The 22,664-nt window shown below is 42.1% G+C and overlaps 1 protein-coding gene across 1 annotated transcript in view; it reads left to right on the forward strand.

The window, feature by feature from the left end:
* Window positions 1-93: 93 nt before the first annotated feature.
* Window positions 94-22,664, forward strand: part of ERMARD (ER membrane associated RNA degradation) — a 31,958-nt gene continuing 9,387 nt past the window's right edge. Inside the window, exons 1-13 of the mRNA XM_012465926.3 lie at window positions 94-112; window positions 2,848-3,016; window positions 4,622-4,761; window positions 5,661-5,762; window positions 6,036-6,125; window positions 8,287-8,384; window positions 9,314-9,450; window positions 10,109-10,223; window positions 11,899-12,001; window positions 16,678-16,707; window positions 17,969-18,037; window positions 19,437-19,610; window positions 22,548-22,631. Coding sequence (XP_012321349.2) covers window positions 107-112; window positions 2,848-3,016; window positions 4,622-4,761; window positions 5,661-5,762; window positions 6,036-6,125; window positions 8,287-8,384; window positions 9,314-9,450; window positions 10,109-10,223; window positions 11,899-12,001; window positions 16,678-16,707; window positions 17,969-18,037; window positions 19,437-19,610; window positions 22,548-22,631 — 1,317 coding nt within the window. The 5' untranslated portion in view covers window positions 94-106. The remainder of the gene's footprint in view (window positions 113-2,847; window positions 3,017-4,621; window positions 4,762-5,660; window positions 5,763-6,035; window positions 6,126-8,286; window positions 8,385-9,313; window positions 9,451-10,108; window positions 10,224-11,898; window positions 12,002-16,677; window positions 16,708-17,968; window positions 18,038-19,436; window positions 19,611-22,547; window positions 22,632-22,664) is intronic.

A 22,664-nucleotide genomic window follows, 5' to 3' on the forward strand; every position in this document is an offset into this window, starting at 1 on the left:
GCGCCTCTTGCGGCCGGAAGTGCCCGCCGGGGCGCCAAGACGCCTGCAGACGCGACGGGCAGGCGCCTGCGTCATTCACGCGCGCCTCAGCGCGGCGCCGGAAGTTATGGAGGTAGGGCGGGTGCCGGGCTCGGTAGCCCCGGGTCTGGGCGGGGAGTCCACGCCAGGCTGCGTGGTGCTCGGCGACCTGGAGTGGGTGGGCGAGCACGCGCCTGCGGTGGCTGGCGGCCCCGCGCGGGGACGTCGCGGCCCCGGTCTGTGCGGCGGTATCGGGCTCTCAGCCCTAGACGCCGGGCGGACCCTGCCGGCCTCCCTGTGCCGGGCTCGGTGTGTCTGTCGCCCCCTGGCCCTGAGCTGAAACGCGGCGGACTGTGTGGGAGGGCTGTGCGCGGTGGCGCGGGGGCCGCAGGCCGGGCTCTCACCTGACCGTGGCCTCGTTCCTAGAAGCGCAGTTTCCTAGCCACTGCCTGACAGTAAATTTGTGTTCATCGCTTTTAGACCGTTTGAGTAACAGTATAAAACTCAGCACGACTGCTTCACCGACCTCGTGTCAGGAGATCTGGTTGTATGTGGTTGCCTCATAATATTTAATTTTTTTTCCTCCCTGAGGCAATTAAATATCAAACACCTATCATCGGCAGTAACGACAGCGGAGCCGGGCGTGGTGGCGTCTGTAGTCCCGGCATCTCGGGAGGCTGAGGCAGAAGGATCACTTTAGCCGGGGAGGTGGAGGCTGCAGTGAGCTGAGATCGCGCCACTGCACCGCTGTCTGGGCGACAGCGAGACCCCGTCTCCAAAATAATGATAACGATTACTACCATTTTTGAGTACCATGTGCTACAGGCTTTTCCTGTGTTATCTCATTACTGCAGCCCTGTTAGATGCAGTTTGGCACCGTTTTATTTCAGTTAGAACTGAGACTCAGATATGTTAAGTAACTTTTCCAAGGCACGAGGTAGTCAGAGGCCGAGGAATGATTCAAATTTAAGTCTAGCTCCAAAGCACCAGCCCAGTGTGGTCTTCACAGTTCTAGCCCCATAGGGCCTAATTGCAGGCAACAATCGCCACAGACAATCAACAGATAGTTAATGCCCATTTCTTCAGTGATGCCTTAACTGTTAGGGCCTGCTGGGATTGTTAGAAAACCAGGGCTGACAGTGGAAAGTGCAGCATCTGGGGAACGGGAAGAGCAAACAGGGTAACTGATAATGAGCAGGACAACGGAACTGAAACTGATCAGTTTCCAGGTTAGGAGGCTGCCCAGAGTTAATGGTGACTGTCACAGCACAGTCACCCCTTAACTCGAAACGCCAAAATAAAAGCCTCGGTTCAGCTTTAGATCCTAAATTTGACTTCTTTGCAGGTTTATACGATGGTCTTAGTATCATGTGGGATAATTATGAGGATTTTGATTTTATTTAATTCTCCAAAATTAGTGGAAAATTTTGGAAAACCAGTACGGCTTGCTAATTTTTACATGGCAGAGGAGGCTAAACTTTGCCTCTGCTCATCTTAGTTCAGAGTGACACCTTTAACAAAAGAAAGGTTAACAAGAAAAAAGTTTATTAATGCACAGAGTGCACGTCACAAGGGATAAACCTCCATGAAAGGTAACTTGAAATGGTGGCTTAGGACTACATTTGTATACCATCTTCAACAAAGAACTATAGATTTGCAGAGAAATGACACAGGAAACAGTTTTAGGCTTCCAAGGGCAGGAAACTGGGAAGGTAGATACATGTTTGGAAACTCATGGAGTGAGAATTGTCTAGATTCCTCTGGCGCCTTCTCTGGTCTGTTAAGAGTCTAAAGTTACCTCCAGTAAAGAATTTATATCCTGTCTTTGGGCAGAAGACCGGGAGGATAGAGAGAGCTTTTCCTTCATTTGCTGCCTTTTGTCTTCAGCTCAGATTTTTTTTTAGTATATCAAAGAGGCGTGTTTTGTGATGACATTGTGGTTTTCTTCAACACCATTTAGGGAGTCAGAGGGATTGAGGTATTTTTTTCTTTTTCTTTTTTTTTTTTTTTGCTTCTTTTTCATTATGCTTGATTTCTGCTCTTCCATTCCCCTTTTAAAACATTGCTTATTTTGATAACTCTGGGATAGTGAAGGAATGCTGAGAGGAATAATGCCCTGTTCATAAAACACACTGAGCTTCTCCGAACTCATATCTTTTTCTGTTTTTTGTTTTTAAAAGTAAAGTGAAAGCAAGTTTAATTAAGAGTAAAGTGAGGCCGGGCGCGGTGGCTCAAGCCTGTAATCCCAGCACTTTGGGAGGCCGAGGTGGGTGGATCACGAGGTCAAGAGATCGAGACCATCCTGGTCAACATGGTGAAACCCCATCTCTACTAAAAACACAAAAAATTAGCTGGGCATGGTGGCGCGTGCCTGTAATCCCAGCTACTCAGGAGGCTGAGGCAGGAGAATTGCCTGAACCCAGGAGGCGGAGGTTGCAGTGAGCCGAGATCGCGCCATTGCACTCCAGCCTGGGTAACAAGAGCGAAACTCTGTCTCAAAAAAAAAAAAAAAAAAAAGAGTAAAGTGAAAGCAAGTTTAATTAAGAAAGTCAGGGAATAAAGAATGGCTACCGCATAGGCAGAGCAGTCTGCAAATATTATGATTGATAATTTTAACTCTTTAAACCTTTCTCATATTTGAGAGCATTTATGTACATATCTTTAATATTTAATCACAATGTTGTAATCATACAGCTCTCATGATATCCAGAAAGCATGTTAATAGTAACTACACCTGAGTTCATTCAGTTCTTAAGAGAGCTTTCTTGTGATTTAAATATATAATACTCTAGTTTTCTTTCTGTTAATCAGTGCCTTTTTTTTTTTTAGGTATTAATAGGGGCCCCTATTACCACATGTCTTTCTCCCTCAGTGTATGATATAATTTGTAATCTTGGGTTTGAACTCAGAGAAAATTGTGACATCAATAGCATTGTAACTCAGAATGGTGAGGTGTGCTGGAAAACAATCACAGACTGTGTGAGCTACACAGAGTCAGGTTTGTGCTGTCTTTGTACTCCAAACTTTTGTAACTGTTCTACTGAAAATGTCTTGACCTGTAAAATTCCCCTTTCTGACCATTGCTTCCTTTTATTAGAGAATGTTATAATATAGGCCTGACTCCAAGGAGAAAAGGAATTAATGTGAAAAGAGAGGAGATGAGGCCAGAGAAGCGTGGAAAAATTCATGGAAAGCTAGGAAAAAAAAAAAAAAAAATGGAAAGCTAGGCTAAGAAAACCACCTCTACAGAAGTGGTGTCAGGAGGCAGAGAGGGGCCGGTGGGCTGTTGATGATGTAGATCTCAGGGCCTTGAGATGATTTTTCATAGGAGTCATATGAATTAAGGGTATAAAATGACCAGTAATAGATTATACAGTTATTTTAAATGTCTTCTAGGCATTCTTGCACACTTTAGAAATATGGGTGGGGAAATTTAATAATAGTTATAAAAATTACGAATGAACATACTCTGGCCTAGCAGTCCATTTTCAGGAATCTTTAAGACAGATACAGATATGAAAGTGTGTTTGTACAAGGTTATCCTTTAATAAATAAACAGCCAAACATCAAGCAGTAGGGATTTGGTTCAGTAAATTATCATAAATGCATATGATGGAATATTATGCAGTGGTAGAAAAGAATGAGGAGGCTCATCTGATACCGAAATCTCTGAGCTAAGTGGGGGGAAAAAAACAGGAAGGCGTGTATTTGTATTTGCCCTTTGCTATTTCATTCATTCATTCATTCATTCATTTGAGACGAAGTCTTGCTCTTGTTCCCCAGGCTGGAGTGTAATGGGGTGATCCTGGCTCACTACAACCTCTGCATCCCAGGTTCAAGCCGTTTTCCTGCCTCAGCCTCCTGAGGAACTGGGATTACAGGCGCCTGCCACCACGCCCAGCATTTTTAGTACAGATGGAGTTTCACTCTGTTGACCAGGCTGGTCTCAAACTCCTGACCTCAGGTGATCTGCCAGCCTTCGCCTCCCAAAGTGCTGGGATTACAGGCGTGAGCCGCCATGCTTGGCCACCCTTTGCTATTTATTGATCATTAACCAAGTGGATGGTTAATCTCTAACTTATTTAAAAAAAAAAAAAAAAAAACTAAAACAACAGAAGCTTCATATAAAAAAATTAAAGCAACAAAAACTTTGTATTATAAATATGTTTTAAAATAATTCATTGTCATAAGAAATCTCAGTCTAATAATGTTAAAAAAAACCAGGTTACAAAATTGTGTATACAGAGTGAGCCTGGTTGAACTTTAAAAAAATCAGGTTACAAAATTGTATATACAATGTGAGCCTGGTTTCCTGTATATTTATGTACAGGTAAAGACATTGACAAAAATCGTTTTTTCTTGTTTGAAACTTTTTGTGTTTTCCAGATTCTCTACTGATAGTATATTTTTCTTTTATAATCTGATAAGCATTATATGATTTATTTCCAACAACATAAAAAGCTTATCATATGTTCAGTGGTAAACTGATGGCTGACTTTGTGGAAGTTTTATTCTTAAAGCATTTTCTTCTTTGATGATATAGATGTTTTATATCACATGATATGAAGCTATGGTGCTAAAATGTGTTTTCTTATCCTTTAAGACCAGGGTCTGGATTACTGGGGAAGTGTGAGGCTGCTGGGCCCTGTGTGTGAAGCTGTCCATTCACATTTCTTATCTCTGACCAAGGGGCAGTTTGAAATTCAATATGCACCGTGGTTCCAGTGGACAACTTTTCCACAGGTTTGGCTTTTGAACAACCTTTAGAAATAAAAAACTGTGCAAATACTACTTAGAGGACTTATTATTTGCCAATTTTAAAGGGGCCTCCTTCATCCCCAGGCCCTCCAACTGTGAAGAACTGTTGAGGGTTGCAAGAGAACCCTGGCTATTATGCAGGGTCTCCAAAGCCTGAGCTGAGAAACATCCCTTGGAACACAGGAATTCATTATCACAGGATTAGGGGTTGGAGAGCTAACACTTGGCACCTGGTGCTCATCCAGGGACAGAAGAAAAATTGCCCACTCCAGAATAAGAAGCCCTGTGGAGAGGTACTGAGGTGTTCTAAGACATCTAAGACAATGGGGCCTGGAGACCAGAGCAGGGATACTTGGTTTGTTATGAGGAATTGAAGGGAGTATGGGTAATTTGGGGCCCAACCCCAAATTCTGTTCTGGTATGTTTTTATGGTCAGTTTTTCACACTAAATGACCACAGTAAAGCAGTAACTATAACAAGTCTAATTCTGCTTTGAATTTGGAGTGAAGGAATCATCGCATCCGCCTTGTACTAGCATTTTTAAGTGACAGGTGAGCAGCCTTGTGTGTATCTGTTTGAGGACTCAGCCAAATCAAAAGGAGAAAAAGATGAGGTCGAAATGCTTGAGTTTTCCACTTAAATTATACCAGATTTGTTGCTTCCAATAAACATTTAAATAACTTTCAAGGAATTCTTTAGCTATTAAAATATTTTTATGGATTCTTTAGGCAATATAATTATACAGAAAATGCTTACTTATCCCCTGAAAATAACTAAAATATGACAGTTGAAATCTTTAGAGGTTTGAATTTCAATAAATAATATTGTTACTTTGATAAATAGTTTTAGATGGCACATCCTAATATGTGTTTTATTCTAAACAGTTATTTCCTGAGATATTTGATGCCTTGAAAAGTCTACAATCTCCTGCTATTTCTCTTAGCTTGATGAAACTGACATCATGTCTAGAACGTGCCTTGGGTGATGTAAGTGTGAGATCTCTTTCATTATTGGCCCATTAAAGTGTCTGAATGAACATTAAACTATTTTACAGTTGCCCTCAGATTTCTTATTTTCCTCTAAGATAAAATCATTTGGTATGAATTTTTAATATTTGCCTTTTGAATGATTATGAAATCAAAGGATTGGTGTTAATATTTTTCTCCCCTCATTTGTACAAACAGTTGCTTCATGGATAATGTTTTTAATGTTTATTGGCTCATAATGCAATTGTTACACAATTTTTGTTTGAATTTTAGGTATTTTTACTAATTGGGAAAGAATGCCCCTTTCTTTTAAGAGATCTACTTGCATCCAAAGAGCTTGCTCAAATCTTTGGGCAGTCTGTGGTAAGCTTGTGCATCTAAACTCGTGGAGTATATTAGTCTGTTTTCATGCTGCTGATAAAGACATACCTGATTCTGGGAAGAGAAAGAGGTTTAATTGGCCTTACAGTTCCACATGACTTGTGGGGGTCTCAGAATCATGGCAGAAGGAGAAAGGCACTTCTTACATGGCGGCAGCAAGAAGCGAAAGAGGAATCCCCTGATAAACCCATCAGATCTCATGAGACTTATTCACTATTCTGAGAATAGCACAGGAAAGACCAGGCCCCATGATTCAAATACTTCCCCCGGGTCCCTCCCACAACGTGGGAGAATTTTGGAAGATAGAATTCAAGTTGAGACTTGGGTGGGGATACAGCCAAACCATATGATGAAGTAAGTGCAAAACAGCAATTCACATATGCTGTGCTTTTTTTCTTCCCAAACTGATGATGCTTTAGGAAAAAGAATGTATCAGTGATTCAAGCATATTCTCCCTTCCCACCTTCCCTTTCAAAATCACCCCTCCTCCAGCATGTAGAAAGCTTTCCTATCCTGAGTGTGAATAACTCTGGGGCACCACAGGGTCAATGTGAAGCATGTTACCTCAATCAATTACATATTAATAACTATAATACCAAATCCAGAATACAACTTTAACTCTTTAAATGAGTGATAATACAGTTTTATTTGAAATTTTTAACATGAAATTATGCTTTTTGCAACCATTTAAACTTAGAGTGGAAAAAAATCAGATATTAAAAAATAATACAGTTACATACTATATTAAAATCTCCTAAAGGGCACATGATCAAGAGACTTAAGACTAATGAATAACCTTTAGGCAACTGAGTGAGGCAGGGTCAAGATGAAGAAACCCAGGAGAGACTTGTGTGGAAGCCGTGCTTGCCAGGTCAGGGAGCCACTAGATGATTTTTGGAGTAAAGAAATCTATCTTCAATGGAGCTTTTGCATTCTTTGCTGTGGATCCTTACTTCTTGTCAGCTGAAAGATCGTTTTCTTCTGTGGAAAGCCAGGAGTGAACATAAGAAGTACAAACCTCTTGTTACACTGAATTCTTAAACACATTTTGTTTCTTTGATTGTTCTTCGGTACTTGCCTGCATGTGACTGGCCTTCTGCCCACTTGTGGCCACTTCAGCCACCAGGTACTTTTACTCGGTCACTGGCATTTATACATCTGATTGACCAGATGGTGTGAACCATGAGTATTTCACAAATTAATGGTAGAGCAAAAAGATCTCCTGAGGTTGCATAGAAGAATTGCTTGTTCAGTGTTCCTACTTTGAGTAGAACCTGCTCTTGATCATTTCCACCTGCTGGTTTTGGGTCTCCCTGCTGAGGGAAGTTCAGAATGCATCCATATTCCCTTCTCAGCAGCATCTTCACATGCATGAACAGTGTTCACTTCTTTCTCGCGTCTTCTGGAGGCTCAACCATTCTTCCTCCTATGACGTGGCTTTAAGTTCTTTCAGTCTTTGAATATCTTCTATTTTTTTCTGAGTTTCTTGTAAGTATGGTGCCTCAAACCCAAAGCACTTCCCTGGGAATGGCATGATTGCAGTCAATTAAGTAGGACCCCTGGTTTGGTGTCTTCCTCACTCTGTAGGTAGATGGTGGAGTGGGTCCGTGATAGGCTTCAAGTCAGACAGCTGGGAGGTGGAGGTTCAAGCCTGGAGCCATGCTGCCATCATTTGCCCTAGTGTTTCTGTTGAACCACACAACTGCATGCTGCTTAATACAATGATAACTTTCTGCTTATATCATTATCTTCTTGCACTTTATTTAGATACTAGGCACATTTGAAGCACTTTATTAACGCAGGATAGCCCGGGTCAGATCTTATCCCCATATTGATTTTGTCACCTTTGAGACTTCGATTTCACCTTTCTATGCTTGTATTTTTTTCACCTGCATGCTGGGGATAATGGTAGTACCTTCTTCATAGGTTATTCTTAGGATGAGTTGATGAACATATATAAAATGTGTCTGGCACATATTAAGCAGTCAATAAATGTTGGTTTTATTATTATTACTGCTACTTACTAGCCAAAACTATTGGCTCTGTCAGTTAAAAAGAAGAACACAAACATCATCTTCATATTATATTGTTTTATTCAATAATAATTAACTATGTAATGATTTGCTGTCCTTAACTGGATTAGATGAATGTGCTAAAAGTCTTCGTTGGCTCTCCGTGTGGTCTCAACCTGCGTAACATCTTATGGCATGGGTTTGCATCACCTGAAGAAATTCCTCCAAAGTAAGTTGCAAGTGAAGAAATGTTCTTCCTTTTTTGGATCTACCAAAGAGTCTTTTAAGTTTTGAATTTCACAAGAAGGAAATATGTATTTCGTGAAAGATGAGTGAGTTTTGAGATAGGATTTTTTTTGTTTGTTTTTTTAAAGACGAGGTTTCACCATGTTGGTCAGGCTGGTCTTGAACTCACGACCTCAGGTGATCCGCCCGCCTTGGCCTCCAAAGTGCTTGGATTACAGGCGTGAGCCACCGCGCCAGACCCGAGATAGGATTTTGAAGATAAAATTGAATATTACTGATGTAGTCACTAGAGTGATGACAGGGTTATGGTTTCAGTGACTTACATCCCAAAGGCAATTCAGAGGTGGCACCAGAAGGATGTTATGCCATTCACGTCTCAGGTGGGTGGAAGACCCTGAGGTTTCATGAGGGTCTTCATCAGAGTTTCTCTGATGTTACTGTGCCTCACAACAATTGCACAACTTAATTCCTACATCTATAGAATTGTGTGCATTTTTTTTTTTTTTTTGAGCTAGAATTTTGCCCTGTCACCCAGGCTGGAGTGCGGTGCTGTATTCTCAGCTCATTGCAACCTCTTCCTCCCGGGCTCAAGCAATCCACCCGCCTCAGCCCCCTGAGTAGCTGGAAGTAGAGGCACGTGCCACTATTCCCACTTAACTTTTTTGTATTTTTTGTGGAGATAGGGTTTCACCTTATTGCCCAGACTGGTCTCAGACTCCTGAGCTCAAGTGATCTGCCTGCCTCAGCCTCCCAAAGTGCTGGGATTACAGGCATGAGCCACATGCTCGGCCAGTTCTATGAAATTTAATGGTGCTTTGCTTTCTTAATTTTAAATTTGTATTTTTCACAGTGAAGCTTTTTATAGGTATGACTGAGTACATTTTTGTAACAGATCTATCGTATTTCCCCTAGATACTGTTCAATGATGATACTGTTAACGGTAGGATTGGGTCAGTTACTGAAGAGTTACCTTCAAAACACTAAACTTACATTGACACATCGCTCTTTCATAACTCTTAAAAACCTAGAGGATTTGGTTATTTTTCCTGGTAAGTACTACATTGCACATTTTTTCCTTAATGTAGTTTTGCATAGATATTTGCAAAGTCAGTAAACAGCATTGAGGTGTGTACTCTTGAGTTGGGGTGAAGTAGTTATTCTTCAGTGGTCAGATGGCTTTCAGAGTTGCTTGAAGAACCTCCTACATTTTGCTACCCGAAGCCATGTCTCCTCCCACCATGCCCCAGGGTTGCTGTGGGGTCATAGAGTTGCAGCTGTGTGAGTCCAGCTCTTTCTTCCTCAGATGTGCTATGCACAATAGTGGCCTCAGGCTGTGGTAGGACGTATATTTTCTCCTCCTTTCACCTCTGGTGTCTTTGTACTCATGATCGTTATGCCAGAAGTGCTTGTAGTATCAAGGGTCTTTTATACCTTTTGAAAATGTATTTTACTTCATTGTACTCAGTTGGTCCACCCTGAGCTGTTGCCTGAATCACTGAAGAGATGCACATGCCCTCCTTTCCGAGGGTCGTCTGCACCTCGGGCTCTTGGTCAGGGCGACCCTACTCTTTGATGAGTCTGCTGCAGCAGTGGTTACAGTTCAACCACCTAAAGTGATTGACTCATTGGCATCACTAGCTCAGTATGTTCCCATCGTTTTTCATTTTATTAATTTGATTGTGTTTAAAACTGTTTGTTATTTTGCAGATATTACTTATGAGGTGCTTTCAGTACTAGAAGAAGTGATGACAAAATCTGCTTTTATATTAAAAATCATGTTACCATATTGGGAAGTTGCACTGATCAAGTTCAGGTCACAAAGGTAATTGAAGGGTGCGTGGCACGGTGGTTTTCAGTGGCTGGAGGTCAGTCTTTCTTGACGCCGTTCACTTTTGATGCTTTTTGCTGTTGGAGTAGAAGTGAAGAGAAGCTGGACTGACTTGAGCAGACCTGAAAATAAAACACCTTCATAGAGTCACTTAAAGGACAGCCTGTGATTATATCTTAAACATTGTGTGTCAGCCTTTTGGCAGTTGATAGAATTATTTTTCAGGATCCACTTTTTAATATTTTCCGGAATTCTTAGAATGAGTGAAACATGTCCAGAATTATGAAACAAAGACAAGCCAGCTTTTTCCTTACATTCTTTTTCTGTTTCCTCAGGAGCAAACACATGTATGGTAGCCACCGGAAGGTCTAGTGAGCTGGTCTTTAGTTCTTTAAAGGATATTACCCTATTCATTCATTTTTATACTTTGAGAATCCACTGAAATCCTAGTATTTGCATTTTTGTTTTTTCTTTTTAAGACTAGATCTCACTCCGTCCCCCAGGCTGAAGGGCAACGGAACTATCTCAGCTCACTGTAGGCTTGAGCTCCTGGACTCATGCGGTCCTCCCACCTCAGCCTCCTGAGTAGCTAGGACTGTAAGTGTGTATTACCATGCTGGCTAATTTTGTACTTTTGCTAGAGATGAGGTCTTATTCCATTGCCCAGGCTGATCTTGAACTCCTGGGCTCAAGTGATCCTCCTGCCTCAGCCTCCCAAAGTGCTGGGATTACAGGAGAGAGCTACTGCACCTAGCCTCAGTATTTTTTAGAAGCAATGAAATGAGTTAGAAAGTTCTTTGATGATGATGTTTTATTCTATAGAAGCTACTAAAAATGGTTCATCAAACATGAAAACACTGGAAAATGTTTTTAAAATCACTAGTAGATGAAACCGGGTTTCTGTGTGTGGGGGCTTTTTTTTTTTTTTTTTTTTTTGGACACAAAGTCTCACTGTGTCACCCAGGCTGGAGTGCAATGATGTGATCTCAGTTCATTGCATCCTCCGCCTCCTAGGTTTAAGCGATTCTCGTGCCTCAGCCTCCCGAGCAACTGGAACTACAGGCATGCACCACCACACCCGGCTGATTTTTGTATTTTTAGTAGAGACAGGGTTTCGTCATATTGGCCAGGCTGGTCTCGAACTCTTAGCCTCATGTAGTCTACCTGCCTCAGCCTCCCTAAGTGCTAGGACTATAGGCCTGAGCCACTGTGCCCAGCTGCTGCTTTTTGTTTCTTGTATTAGCAAGTATTATCACTTCTCTTTGCCTTTGATATCTAGACTGCAGCAGTTACTGTGATGTTGGTGTCAATATTATTTTTGTTTTTTGCTTTTTTACTTAGAGACAGTTTTACTCTGTCACTCACTCAAGCTGGAGTGTAGTGGCACAGTCATAGCTCACTCCAGCCTTTAACTCCTGGGTTTACACATTCCTGCTGCCTCAGCCTTCCAGGTAGCTAGGGCTACAGGCATGTGCCACCACACCTTGCTAATTTCTAAATTTTCTGTAGAGATGGGGTGTCCCTGGCTGGTCTTGAACCCCTGGCCTCAAGCGATCCTCCTGCCTTGAATTCCCTAAAATGCTGAGATGACAGGCATGAGCCACTGTACCTGGCCTAATATTTATTTTTGAAACATGGAGTTCTACCTATTTTCCCTTCAATTTCATAGGTTTGCTGACTGTGCCATATTGTTGCTGGCACAACTAGAGACTGGACTTAGGAATGTTTTTGCCACACTTAACAGATGTCCAAAAAGACTCCTGACTGCTGAGGTAAACTTGTTTTTATTATTAATTGTGATTGTTGTTGCTGTGTTAACAGTTTTCTGTGACCAATTAAAAGTTTTTTAAAATTTTATTCTATTTAACATTAAAATGAATTTTTAAGCTAAGAACTGGGGGAGGCTTTACTGTCATTTTTATAGGATTTATATTTATGTTATTTATTTTTTTAATATATATTTCTGTAATACTTCAAAACAGTCTTTTAAACTTAATGATGCCGTGAAAGTAGTGGGTGCTCATTCCCACCCTGTCCGTATTGATGGTGTGTCACCGTAACCGCATGAGGTGGCTGGGTCCAGCCAGGAGGCCGAGGCCGACCTGTGATTGATTCTGACCTTGGGAAAGTAATCAAAACCTTCTGAGCATGAGTTTCTCCATCTTACAAATGGGAGATGTGGGATTTAGAGATGATCTGGTTTAGTGCCCGCCCTGCAGCAGATCATGGAAGCCTTTGTCTACGTTTCTGGAGCCCCTCCATGCGTGCACACATGCATGTGCACACAGTTGTCTCAGAGTTCCCACATCAGCCCTGGTTGCCCTGTCTGAGGCAAGCATCTCTGAGCTTCCAGCCTACCTCCTCTGGCTCCTAGAATTTCTCATTTCTGCTCCTTTTTGGTAGTTACGGTCAGATGTGGCTGCTCGTGACAGAGATCTGGAAATAGTATGGCTGCAGTGACTGCAATAGGATAGAAGTGCATTTCTGCTTTTCCTAAACATGAGTAGCCCCCGCTGAGATGGCAGCACCCCTGTCATCAGCACTCAGACCCCTCTGTGTCATCTTCCACTAATGAGGGCCAGGCCTTTCTCATGGAGACTTCTTCCTCATGGCTTCAGCTGTCTGTGTCAGCCATCACATCTGCTTTCCAGCTAGCAGGAAAAACAAAGATTGGAGCATGCCCCTCTCTAAGGACACTTCCTAGAGGTAGCACAGGCCATCCTCTTGGCCAGCGCACGTGCTGCCAGGGGGGCGTGGAAGTGTTCCTGGGTGGGCGAGTGCCCGGCTCCCCACCCGACACACTGTTGTGAAGGGCGGGGAGGTGCAGCCTCTCTACAACTCGGATTCTCGTCTCCTTCTCTAGGTTGGCTTTTGCTTTTTGCCCCTCTTTGTAAGCATTCCTCAATGCTCTGCTCTCAACCCCATCCTCTTGTTTTCTCTCCCTGGGAGATTTCATACCGTTCTGTGCCTTATATTTTCATCTCTGGGGGAATAGCAATTAGAAAATACTTTGAACCCAATGAAAATGAAACACAACACATGAGAAGTTTTGGAGCCAGTGAAAGCAGTGCTGTGAGGGCAGCTTGTGTCCCGGGAGCCAGGCTCCCCAGTGTTGCTTCTCGCGGACCTTCGTCTGATCCGTGCGGTTAGGTCTGCTCATCGCTGAGTATCTTCATGTGAGTTTTCCTCAGCACCTCACATTTGTGTTATTTCGGAAAGGCATTGTCTCCCACAGATTTGGCCTCTGACCCTTCCTCTGTCATCTCAGCCTCACCAGCTGCAGACTCCAGCAGCACCTCATGTTTCCTCATGCTTCCCATGTCCACTCAGTGGCCAGCGTGGCTGGTGGGTTCCACCCAGCCGACCTCGTCTCTTCCTATCCAAGCCGAGAAGCCCCGCCTGGCTCCTCGGCCCACCCGAGCTTATCTCGTGATTCTTCCGCCTTCTCAGTTTCATTCTTACAGTACTGCTGATTCTTATTTTTTTTTTTTAGGTTTCTTTTTGAGACAGGGTCTTGCTCTGTTGCCCAGGCTAGAATGCAGTGGTGTGATCATAGCTTAATGCAGTCTCAACCTCCGGGCTCAAGCGATCCTCCCACCTTAGCCCCCCAAGTAGCGGGACCACAGGCATGTGCTACTACACCCAGATAATTTTTAAGTTTTTTTTTTTTTTTTTTGTAGCGATGGAGTCTTGCCATGTTGACCAGGCTGGTATTGAACTCCTGGGCCTAAGCCATCCTCCTGCCTTGGCCTTCCAAAGTTTTGGGATTACAGGTGTGAGCCACCGTGTCTGGCTCCACTGATTATTTTCTAAACTGATCTTTTTAGTTGTTGATGGTTTTCCTTTGTCTAACCTCTTTTATGATGTCCTGCTACCTGTCAGACGGAGTTCACGCTCTTCACGTGGCGGCAAGGCCTCGGGTTCTAACCCTGCCCTCGCCTTTGGTTGTGTTCCCTGTTCATGTTCTCCAGTGTAATTTAGACTTCTTGTCCACTCCAGAACCTGCCTGCGTTTCCTCTTACTTTGTCCCTCACCCCTAGACTTACCAGTCCACGTCAGGGGCTATGGCCATAAGAGTGACCTCCCAGAGGCTCATCTACTCAAAGGTGGAGGCTGCTTTTCTCTGTGTTTCTGTTTCATCTTGGCGACCATCCTGCTTTGCCTCACTCACGTGTGTTTTTGCAGAGGTCTCTGCAGGTTCTCCAAGGCAGGCCTTCACATTGCTGTCGCCTGGTGCCCATGTCCAGTGCCTTCCGTGTAGGCTGCACGGTGTGGAGAGAAGCTTAGGGAAGAGTTGGGTCCTTGCTTCATGAGGCCTGCATGGGGATCGGCTGCATGGTGGCACGCTCCATCACTGTAGGGCCATGTGGTACAAATAAACTTGTGTATTTGGATATTTACTTATCATTTGACTTCATAAATACATAAAATGACTGTTTCCACGGAGGATATAATCAAAGAATATGTTAAGTTTTAGCCCAGGCTTTTATCCAGAATAAACAGGATCAGTTTGTAAGGCAGTATGTTGGGAACCAGCCCAACCCTCAACGTGGGTACCCATGTCCCGGCAGTGATGAGGGAGTGAGAAAAGAAATAAAGAGAAAGACACAAGAATAGAATTTGACAGCATGGGTCCAGGGGTCCAACGCACTCTCTCGGGGTGATCCGAATCGGCCTTGAGCTCTGGGCTCCAAGCGCTTTTATTAGATAGATTGCAGACTGTGAGGAGGGGCATTGAGGAGGAAGATGGCTAGAGGAAGAGCATGTGTCTGCAGCATTCAATAGCAAACATGTTCCCTAAGAAATGCTAAGGACACTGAGATTTCACCACCCATTGTCTATCCAGGTGTTTTGGCAAGAGAGGGACAGCAGACAAGGTGCCGTGAGGTCTGACACCACACAGTGCATCAAGGGGCTTTCATCTCCCGAGCATTGTGGACACGGAGCGATTGGAATTGCTCCATATTCTGAGAACATAGGCAGAGCCTGTGGCGTTTCAGTGTCTCTGCCCTGTAAGGCCTTCCGGTCGTACCAGCTCCCATCTGTGAAGACCCTTCAGAGTCTTATGAGCAGAGGTTGCATTTCCTTCCCAGAGTCTTTTGCATAAGCTCCCTTTACGAGATCCTCACACAAACTCTATGTTGGGAAGACTTGTGGGACCAAAGCAGTTTTTTTCCTGCTCTGCAACCGCACCGCAGTGTTCTGTGGTTATAGGGCGCTCTCAGATGGGCTTTGCCATAGGCCTCCTGTTACTGCTGGATCTCTGCTTTTATTCTACTACACCATAGTTTGGATATGATCCGTGGCACAAATCTCAGTGTCTAAAAAGCAAAGCAAGCTTGTAATCATTTAACTGTAAGTAACACAGGTCTGCCCCTGGCCATGTCTTCCCACAGCAGCACCTATATGAAGATATTTCATAAAACTTATCAAAGACTTTTACTATTTACTGAATACTTTTGTGGCATGAGGTGTCTTCAGGACCAGTGGAAGATATGAATATGAGTGAGATTTTCTGCCTTCATGGGAGAGCCCGGAGGCATTAGTGCTGGTTTTATAAAACAAAGTAGAAGCTACTGCACGTAGTTGATGGAGGTAAATGAAAACTTCCGCTTTTTGGAGAAAGCGGGAACACGTGGTAGACAATTGGATGTTTAGAACAGAACCCAGAAGGAATTTTAGGGCTAGCAATACAGATTTGAGAGCTAAAGATACAGATTTTAGAGTCATCTGTGTAGTGGAAAATGTTGAAGAATACTGGCAATATAAAATTTAAAGTAGGTTATTAAACATTAATAAATCAAAAACCATTTCTAGAGAGCTACCTTACACAAAATCCTGAGTTCATCATGCTGTCTGTAAAATCTTACTAAAGTCCCCCAGAAATCGTTTGAAATGGGCCTTACTCACTTCTCGTTTTGCAGAGAAAACTTGAGTCTGCGGAGTCAAGTCAGTTGCCAGAGTTTCCTGTCTAGAAAATGTTGAAGTTGGGATCAGAACTCAGGGCAGCCTGTGTCTGTAGGCTGTGCTGATACTGCCGAGAATCACCGTGAATGAAATAAGTAAAAATAGACAAGGCTATTCGTTGGCAAAAACAGGGAGCTGTGCTCACTTGTGCACAAATACCAGTCGTCAGGAGAAATGCTCTGTCGTATGAGCAGCGATTTGCGAGGGTCTGGGATTGAACATTTCAGAAAGGACTGGGCTGAAACTCCATTGGGGGCAGTGTCCTAATGTGGCTTCATGGCCAGCTGTGCTGTGTTTTTGCAGCTTTTGTAATATGTTTATTTCGTCAGTGATATTCCTCTCATAGTGTTTCTAGATGAATGTTTAACAAGAAACTGTGGGATATTTGGCCATGTACCGGGATTTTTTCTTATTTTGTATAGTGTTACCGTACTTGTATTTTGCTTTAATTGTTTATTTTCATTTCTTTCCTTTTCTTAAGTCAACAGCTCTTTATACCACCTTTGATGAAGTAAGTAATTAAACTTGTTTCAAGGTAACTTGAAACAAGCAGAACATTGTCTTCTTTTAAAATACAAATTAAAACAAAATTAAAGATCAGCCATAAATCATATGCTTACAGAAAAATGTCCATAGTAATATAAACCAAATAAAAGCTTATAATTGATATTTCAGGTTAATTTTGAGGCCCCATATTACTAATCTAGCTCCTAAAGCTACACAAAGTTCAAAGTTGGAAAATACTAAGTAATCTAACATGATTAGCTATAATTATTTAGAGGCTTGCATTTTAGATTTAGGGGTAACATCTTTTTTGTGTGAGAAATATTCCCTAACTACTGTTACGAGTGTATAGTATATACTGATTCATTTAATCTGCATATTGGGGGTGTGAAGAGTAAAAATCACAGTTGAAAATGCCTTTTATCACCCATAAAGCATAGAGGCTTTTGTGTGTGTCATCCTGGTAGCATTCATGTGCACCTGAAGTGTGACAGCCTATAGGAATCCAAGGGAAGGGCCACCTGTAGGGGTCTGGATGTTCAGTTTTGCCTTTAAGACAACTATTAGATTCCTAAGTGAGTGTGTGGTGGGTAAGTTAAAAATGTGCCTGCTTACTTGCAGAGCTTCTTCCATTAGGTGAATAATCTGCTGATATTTTAATATATAAGACCTTTGGTAACATGAGGATTTGACTGGATAGTGCAGTCCAGTCTGTAGAGAGTCAGGTCTATGGGAGTGCTTGGGGTGGTTGGACAAAGTCCATGGTGAGTTAAGAAGTGACTTAGGAAGTGACTGATGTATATAAAAACAACACACATGTATGTACACACACATACACACACACACAAACACATACCTCCATGCCACATATACAAACAGGCATACACACCCCGACACCACATATGCAGACACATATACTACACACATACACACACACAGGCACAGTTGCATATAAACACACAAATGTACACACCCCCACTCCACCTATGCACATACGTATATGCACACACCATGCACATACACAGTCACATATACAAACACACGTGTGTATTCAATTAATAAAATATTCTTAAAGACATTCTATTTGTTAAGAAAAGATTTCCTGAACACCTGTTTGCTGTATTTTAAAGACTATCCTCATGCCATTTAATTTGCTTGGACCTTAGATAACAAGTTACGCTAAAAGTGCTATATCCATCAACTCTGAAAGTTCTCTATGTTTATGTATGGGGACCAATTAATCAATGTATTTATTTTTGATGTTTTAGATATTGGCAAAACACTTGAATGATGGTAAAATCAATCAGCTTCCTCTTTTCCTTGGAGACCCTGCTATGGTAAGTATTAGGTATTTTCCAGGGTAATATTCTTTTATTTATGGATGTCATCAGCACTTCTCTAAAATGAAATTACTTTTGGCTTGTGGTTTACTCAAGAAAAATACTTCTGAACCATTCCTGTGCTGTCTCAGCTTCAACCACCAATCAGCTCATGTTTCCCAGGCTGTCACTCCAGCTGGGGTACTCTGCTTTATGCCATTATTTTAATGTCTTTTATAAAGGCCTGATGATTCAGCTGCCCTATCCCTAAGCAAAATTTGAATTTGTTTTTTACATGTATTTGTGCTGTAGAACGGACATGTATTTGTGCCTTGTTAAATGCAACAGGCTGGGGGCAGTGACTCGGGCCTGTAATCCCAGCAATTTGGGAGGCCAAGGTGGGCAGATCACCTGAGGTCAGGGGTTTGAGACTAGAGCCTGGCCAATATAGTGAAACCACATCTCTACTAAAAATACAAAAAAATTAGCTGATACAAAAAAATTAGCTGGGCATGGTGGCGTGTGCCTGTAGTCCCAGCTACCTAGGAGCCTGAGGCAGGAGAATCGCTTGAACCCAGGAGGTGGAAGTTGCAGTGAGCCCAGATCGCACCACTGCACTCCAGCCTGGGTAATACTAGAGCGAGACTCCATCTAAAAAAAAAAAAACAAAACAACCAGAGTATTGGATGAAAAGAGAATCACTAATTGTTTAAAACCATCTATCCACTTTTTTATATTTTATGAGGATATTTCGGTGACTAATTTGAACTACAATAGGTATTTGACATTTATTCCTTCAGATGGAGAGTCAAGTGACCTAGAACCATGCTCCTGTTCTGTGACTTTAGACTCTGTGCTCTGTGGGCATCCATTTTTACCATCAAAAAATAGGACGATTGAACTAGTTTAATGCTCTTTCCACCTTGAGTCTCTGTGACTCTTCTGACTGTTGGCAATTCGCCTAGGGCAGCAGTTTTCTGACCTCTTTTCCCTATAACCTGTGGCAGAGGTCTTGGACTTGTGTCATGAGAAGCAACAGGCTTCGAAGGTGAAAGAGCAGATAAGAAAGTGCAGGGGCTGTGCTCACACAAGCGAGAGCCATGATTTCTTTTATTGCCTTGGAAAAGCTCATCTGCAGATGTTCACACTCAGTTCCCTTCCTTGGAGGAGGGTGAAAACAAGCAAGACTGGAGTTTGATAAGACTCCAGCACCACCCAGGCACCTCTGCCTTCCCCACCGCCTCTCCGCCGACTCCCTGGTCTGTCCTGTGGGTGCAGAACAGCTCTCCCCAGCAAGGTCCCACCCAGAGCCTCAGAGGGCTTGATGGATGTACTCTTCCCTTCTGTTCAGCAGCACCAGGCACAGCTGTCTGCTGCGGATACTAATAAAACATTTTCTCTGTTTATTTTCTGAAAGGAATTTCTCTGGGATTTCCTGAACCATCAGGAGGGTCCCCGCTTAAGAGATCATTTAAGCCACGGGGAGATCAACTTACACGAATTTTCAAAAGAAACAGCTGATCAGTTGCTTGCATTTTCTGTTGTACTGTTACTCAGATTTGTTGATGAAGCTCTGCTATCAGTTTTTAAGGTAATTTATTGGGAAGAAAATCATTAATTAGATTAATTGTCATTCAGCTATGAAAAAATACACTTTATTTTTGAAATGTAATTAACTATTAATCATCTTTTAATATATCTGAGTTACAGTATCCTCCATCAGAAAAAAAAGTGATTGGATTACATGTATATTTATATTCTCTATCACATATCAGTCAGTATTAATCTCAGCTAAAATTAACTCATTTCTTAAAAACACATTTGCTTTTGTATGTAACAGTAGCTAAGTATTGAAAACAAAAGAACAAATTATAAAACAGGATTAACCAAATATTAGGAAATTTTTACAGATTTTTGCTAAATCGATGGGGTAGGATATTTTTGCATCATCAATAAACTAATTCTTCTATTTCTAAATAAATAATTTAAGTTAGAACATTTGTTATTGATATTTTAATCTTTTCAGATAATATGCATGATAGTTATTTTTAAAATTGTTTAAAAGTTCAAAGAAAAATTAATAGAAACAGAAAAATTAATGTGAAAAGTAACAGCCCTCAGGATTTCCATCTCACAGAAATGACTACTGTTAATAATTAGGTGGTGTTGCTCCCACAGTTTTTCTATGAGTATACCAAAGTGAGTTCGTAGGAAGATACATTATGTTTTATAGCTACCATTTCTCATTAACAGTGTGTTTTTGGCATCTTTGTTCTGCCTTATTCTTTTTGTAAGCCGTTTGATACTTCGTTATATCAGTATGTTGTTATTTACCCATGCAGTCCTTCACTGATGGATGAGTTGTAATATTCCCTGATGTGGAAAATTCCCAATTATGCTGCTGAAATGAACATCTTTGTTCATTTGGGCACTTATGTAAATACTCTTAAAAAGTAAAGTTTGAAGACAAAAGATATCAATACTTTTTTTTTTTTTTTTAATGAGACAGGGTCTCACTCTGATGCCTAGGCTTGAGTGCAGTGGTACAGTCATGGCTCATGACAGCCTCAGCCTCCTGGGCTCAAGCCATCCTCTTACCTCTGCCACCTGAGCATCTGGGACCATAGACGCACGCCACCACATCCAGCCAAGATTTTGTTTTTATTTTCATTTCTGTTTTTTTGTGTTTACTAGATGTTTATAATTCGTTCATGAATTGCTATTAATGTGTTTTCTCCCTTTTTTCCAGTTTTATATTTCCCATTGGTTCACTGGCCTTATTTGGGTACATATTGCTCTGTCGTTTCTCCATAGGTTTTGATTTTTTTTCTCTGTTTGGCTTCTACGTTTGGAGTCATTCTGAAAAGAATCTTCACTTTTCAAAATTAAAAATATATGTATACATTGTCTCTAGTACTTCTGTTGTTTCTTTATTTTCCTTTTACATCTTTTGATCCAACTGGAATTTATTTCATCTTGAGAGTAAGGTACAGAATCTAGCTTTAAAAAAAATTAATTGCCAGCAAGTTGTCTCAATACCATTTATTATTCTGTGTAAACCTGTACAAACACAAACAAGAATGAGCACCTCATGGACTGAGTTAGGGATGACTGGCATTTTTCACAATGTTGAAGCTTATTCAGGGACACAGTGTCTCCCCATCTTCATTCCTCAAGTCTTGAGCCTCCTGTCTACGTGGCATCTCCTGCCTCCCAGGTGGTTGCTTAGGCTGGAAGCCTCAGAGTCCTCTTCTCTCTTCATACTCAGACCTTGGAATAAGTCTTAGAAATATGTTCCACAGTCCAGGCGTGGTGACTCAGACCTGTAGTCCCAGCACTTTGGGAGGCCGAGGCAGGTGGAGTTCAAGACCAGCCTGGCCAACATGGTGAAACCCTGTCTCATAAAAATACAAAAATTAGCCAGACGTGATGGCGGGCGCCTACAGTCCCAGCTACTCGGGAGGCTGAAGCAGGAGAATCGCATGAACCCAGGAGGTAGGTGTTGCAGTGAGCCGAGATCATGCCACTGCACTCCAGCCTGAATGACAGAGCAAGACTCAGTCTCAAAAAAAAAAAAAAAAGAGAAAAAAAAATATCCACATCTGCTACTTCCTGTCCCTCCTGTGCCACCACCTGGCCATGCCGTCCTGGCCCCTCCCTGGAATGTCATTGGCACTGACTGGTCTGCCCACCAACTTCTGCGAGCCCTTCACCCTGTCATAACACAGCAGCCAGCATGATCCCTTTACAAACGTCAACCCTCTTCTCGGAAGCCCTCGGGTGGGTTCACATCTTGGAACAGAAGGCAGGTGCTCTTCAGTGGCATATGTACACTTCGTGTGTGTCTGCCCTGTGGGGACGTCACCCATGCAGACACACACGTGCCTCCTGCATGCTGCCCAGCACTCTGCCTGGTGCACTCCAGGTTCTCAGACATCGGAGTGAATGGAAGGCCAGCACATTTCTTCTGTAGTTAACGTCTAGCTACTTTAGTTGTTTGTTTTCTGCTACTAAGAATTGTAGGTAGTTACAGATATTTTACTTTGTCGACTATCAATTCACTGCTTGTTTTAGTTGGCTGACGGATTTTTAAGTTATGTGGTTATATCAGCTGCAAATAATGTAATTTTTATGCTTTTAAAAATATGTATATGCTTAGCAATTAAATGTTTATATTTATGTGGTCTTTTTTAGTTGTATAGATTTTTAGTGTTCAAATAACTATTTCCTAGTTAAATTTCCAGTTCTTTGGGGTCTTTTTTTTCTTATTCATTTCCAGTTTTGTGCGCAGAGGGTGGGTGTGGCATTTGTGATCTGTTGTTAATGGCCGTCATTTAAAATCATTTTGTTGGCTGTGATTTTTCTGCCATGTCAAACCTATTTTAATGAAGCGTTTGCTTTTCTAGCTGCATAGAATTATTCGAAGAAAGATACTGAGAAATTGGGATTCTAAGTGGCCTGCAGTTCAATAGAAGAAAGCTAAAAAGCTAACCAAATATTATAGTAACCACCATTTTCTCTGAACTAGGAAAGAGCAGCAGTAGAATTGCTGATTAATCTTGCAGAAGGCTACAGTTCCCGTTGTCATCCGGTGCCTCAGCTTAAAAAACAGGTGTGCCGAATGCAGGGTGCTGGGAGGGGTGTG

This window comes from Aotus nancymaae, unplaced genomic scaffold, assembly GCF_030222135.1.
Source record: "Aotus nancymaae isolate 86718 unplaced genomic scaffold, 86718_ANA_hifiasm-v0.15.2.pri h1tg000034l, whole genome shotgun sequence".
In the NCBI taxonomy this organism is placed as follows: Eukaryota; Metazoa; Chordata; class Mammalia; order Primates; family Aotidae; genus Aotus; species Aotus nancymaae.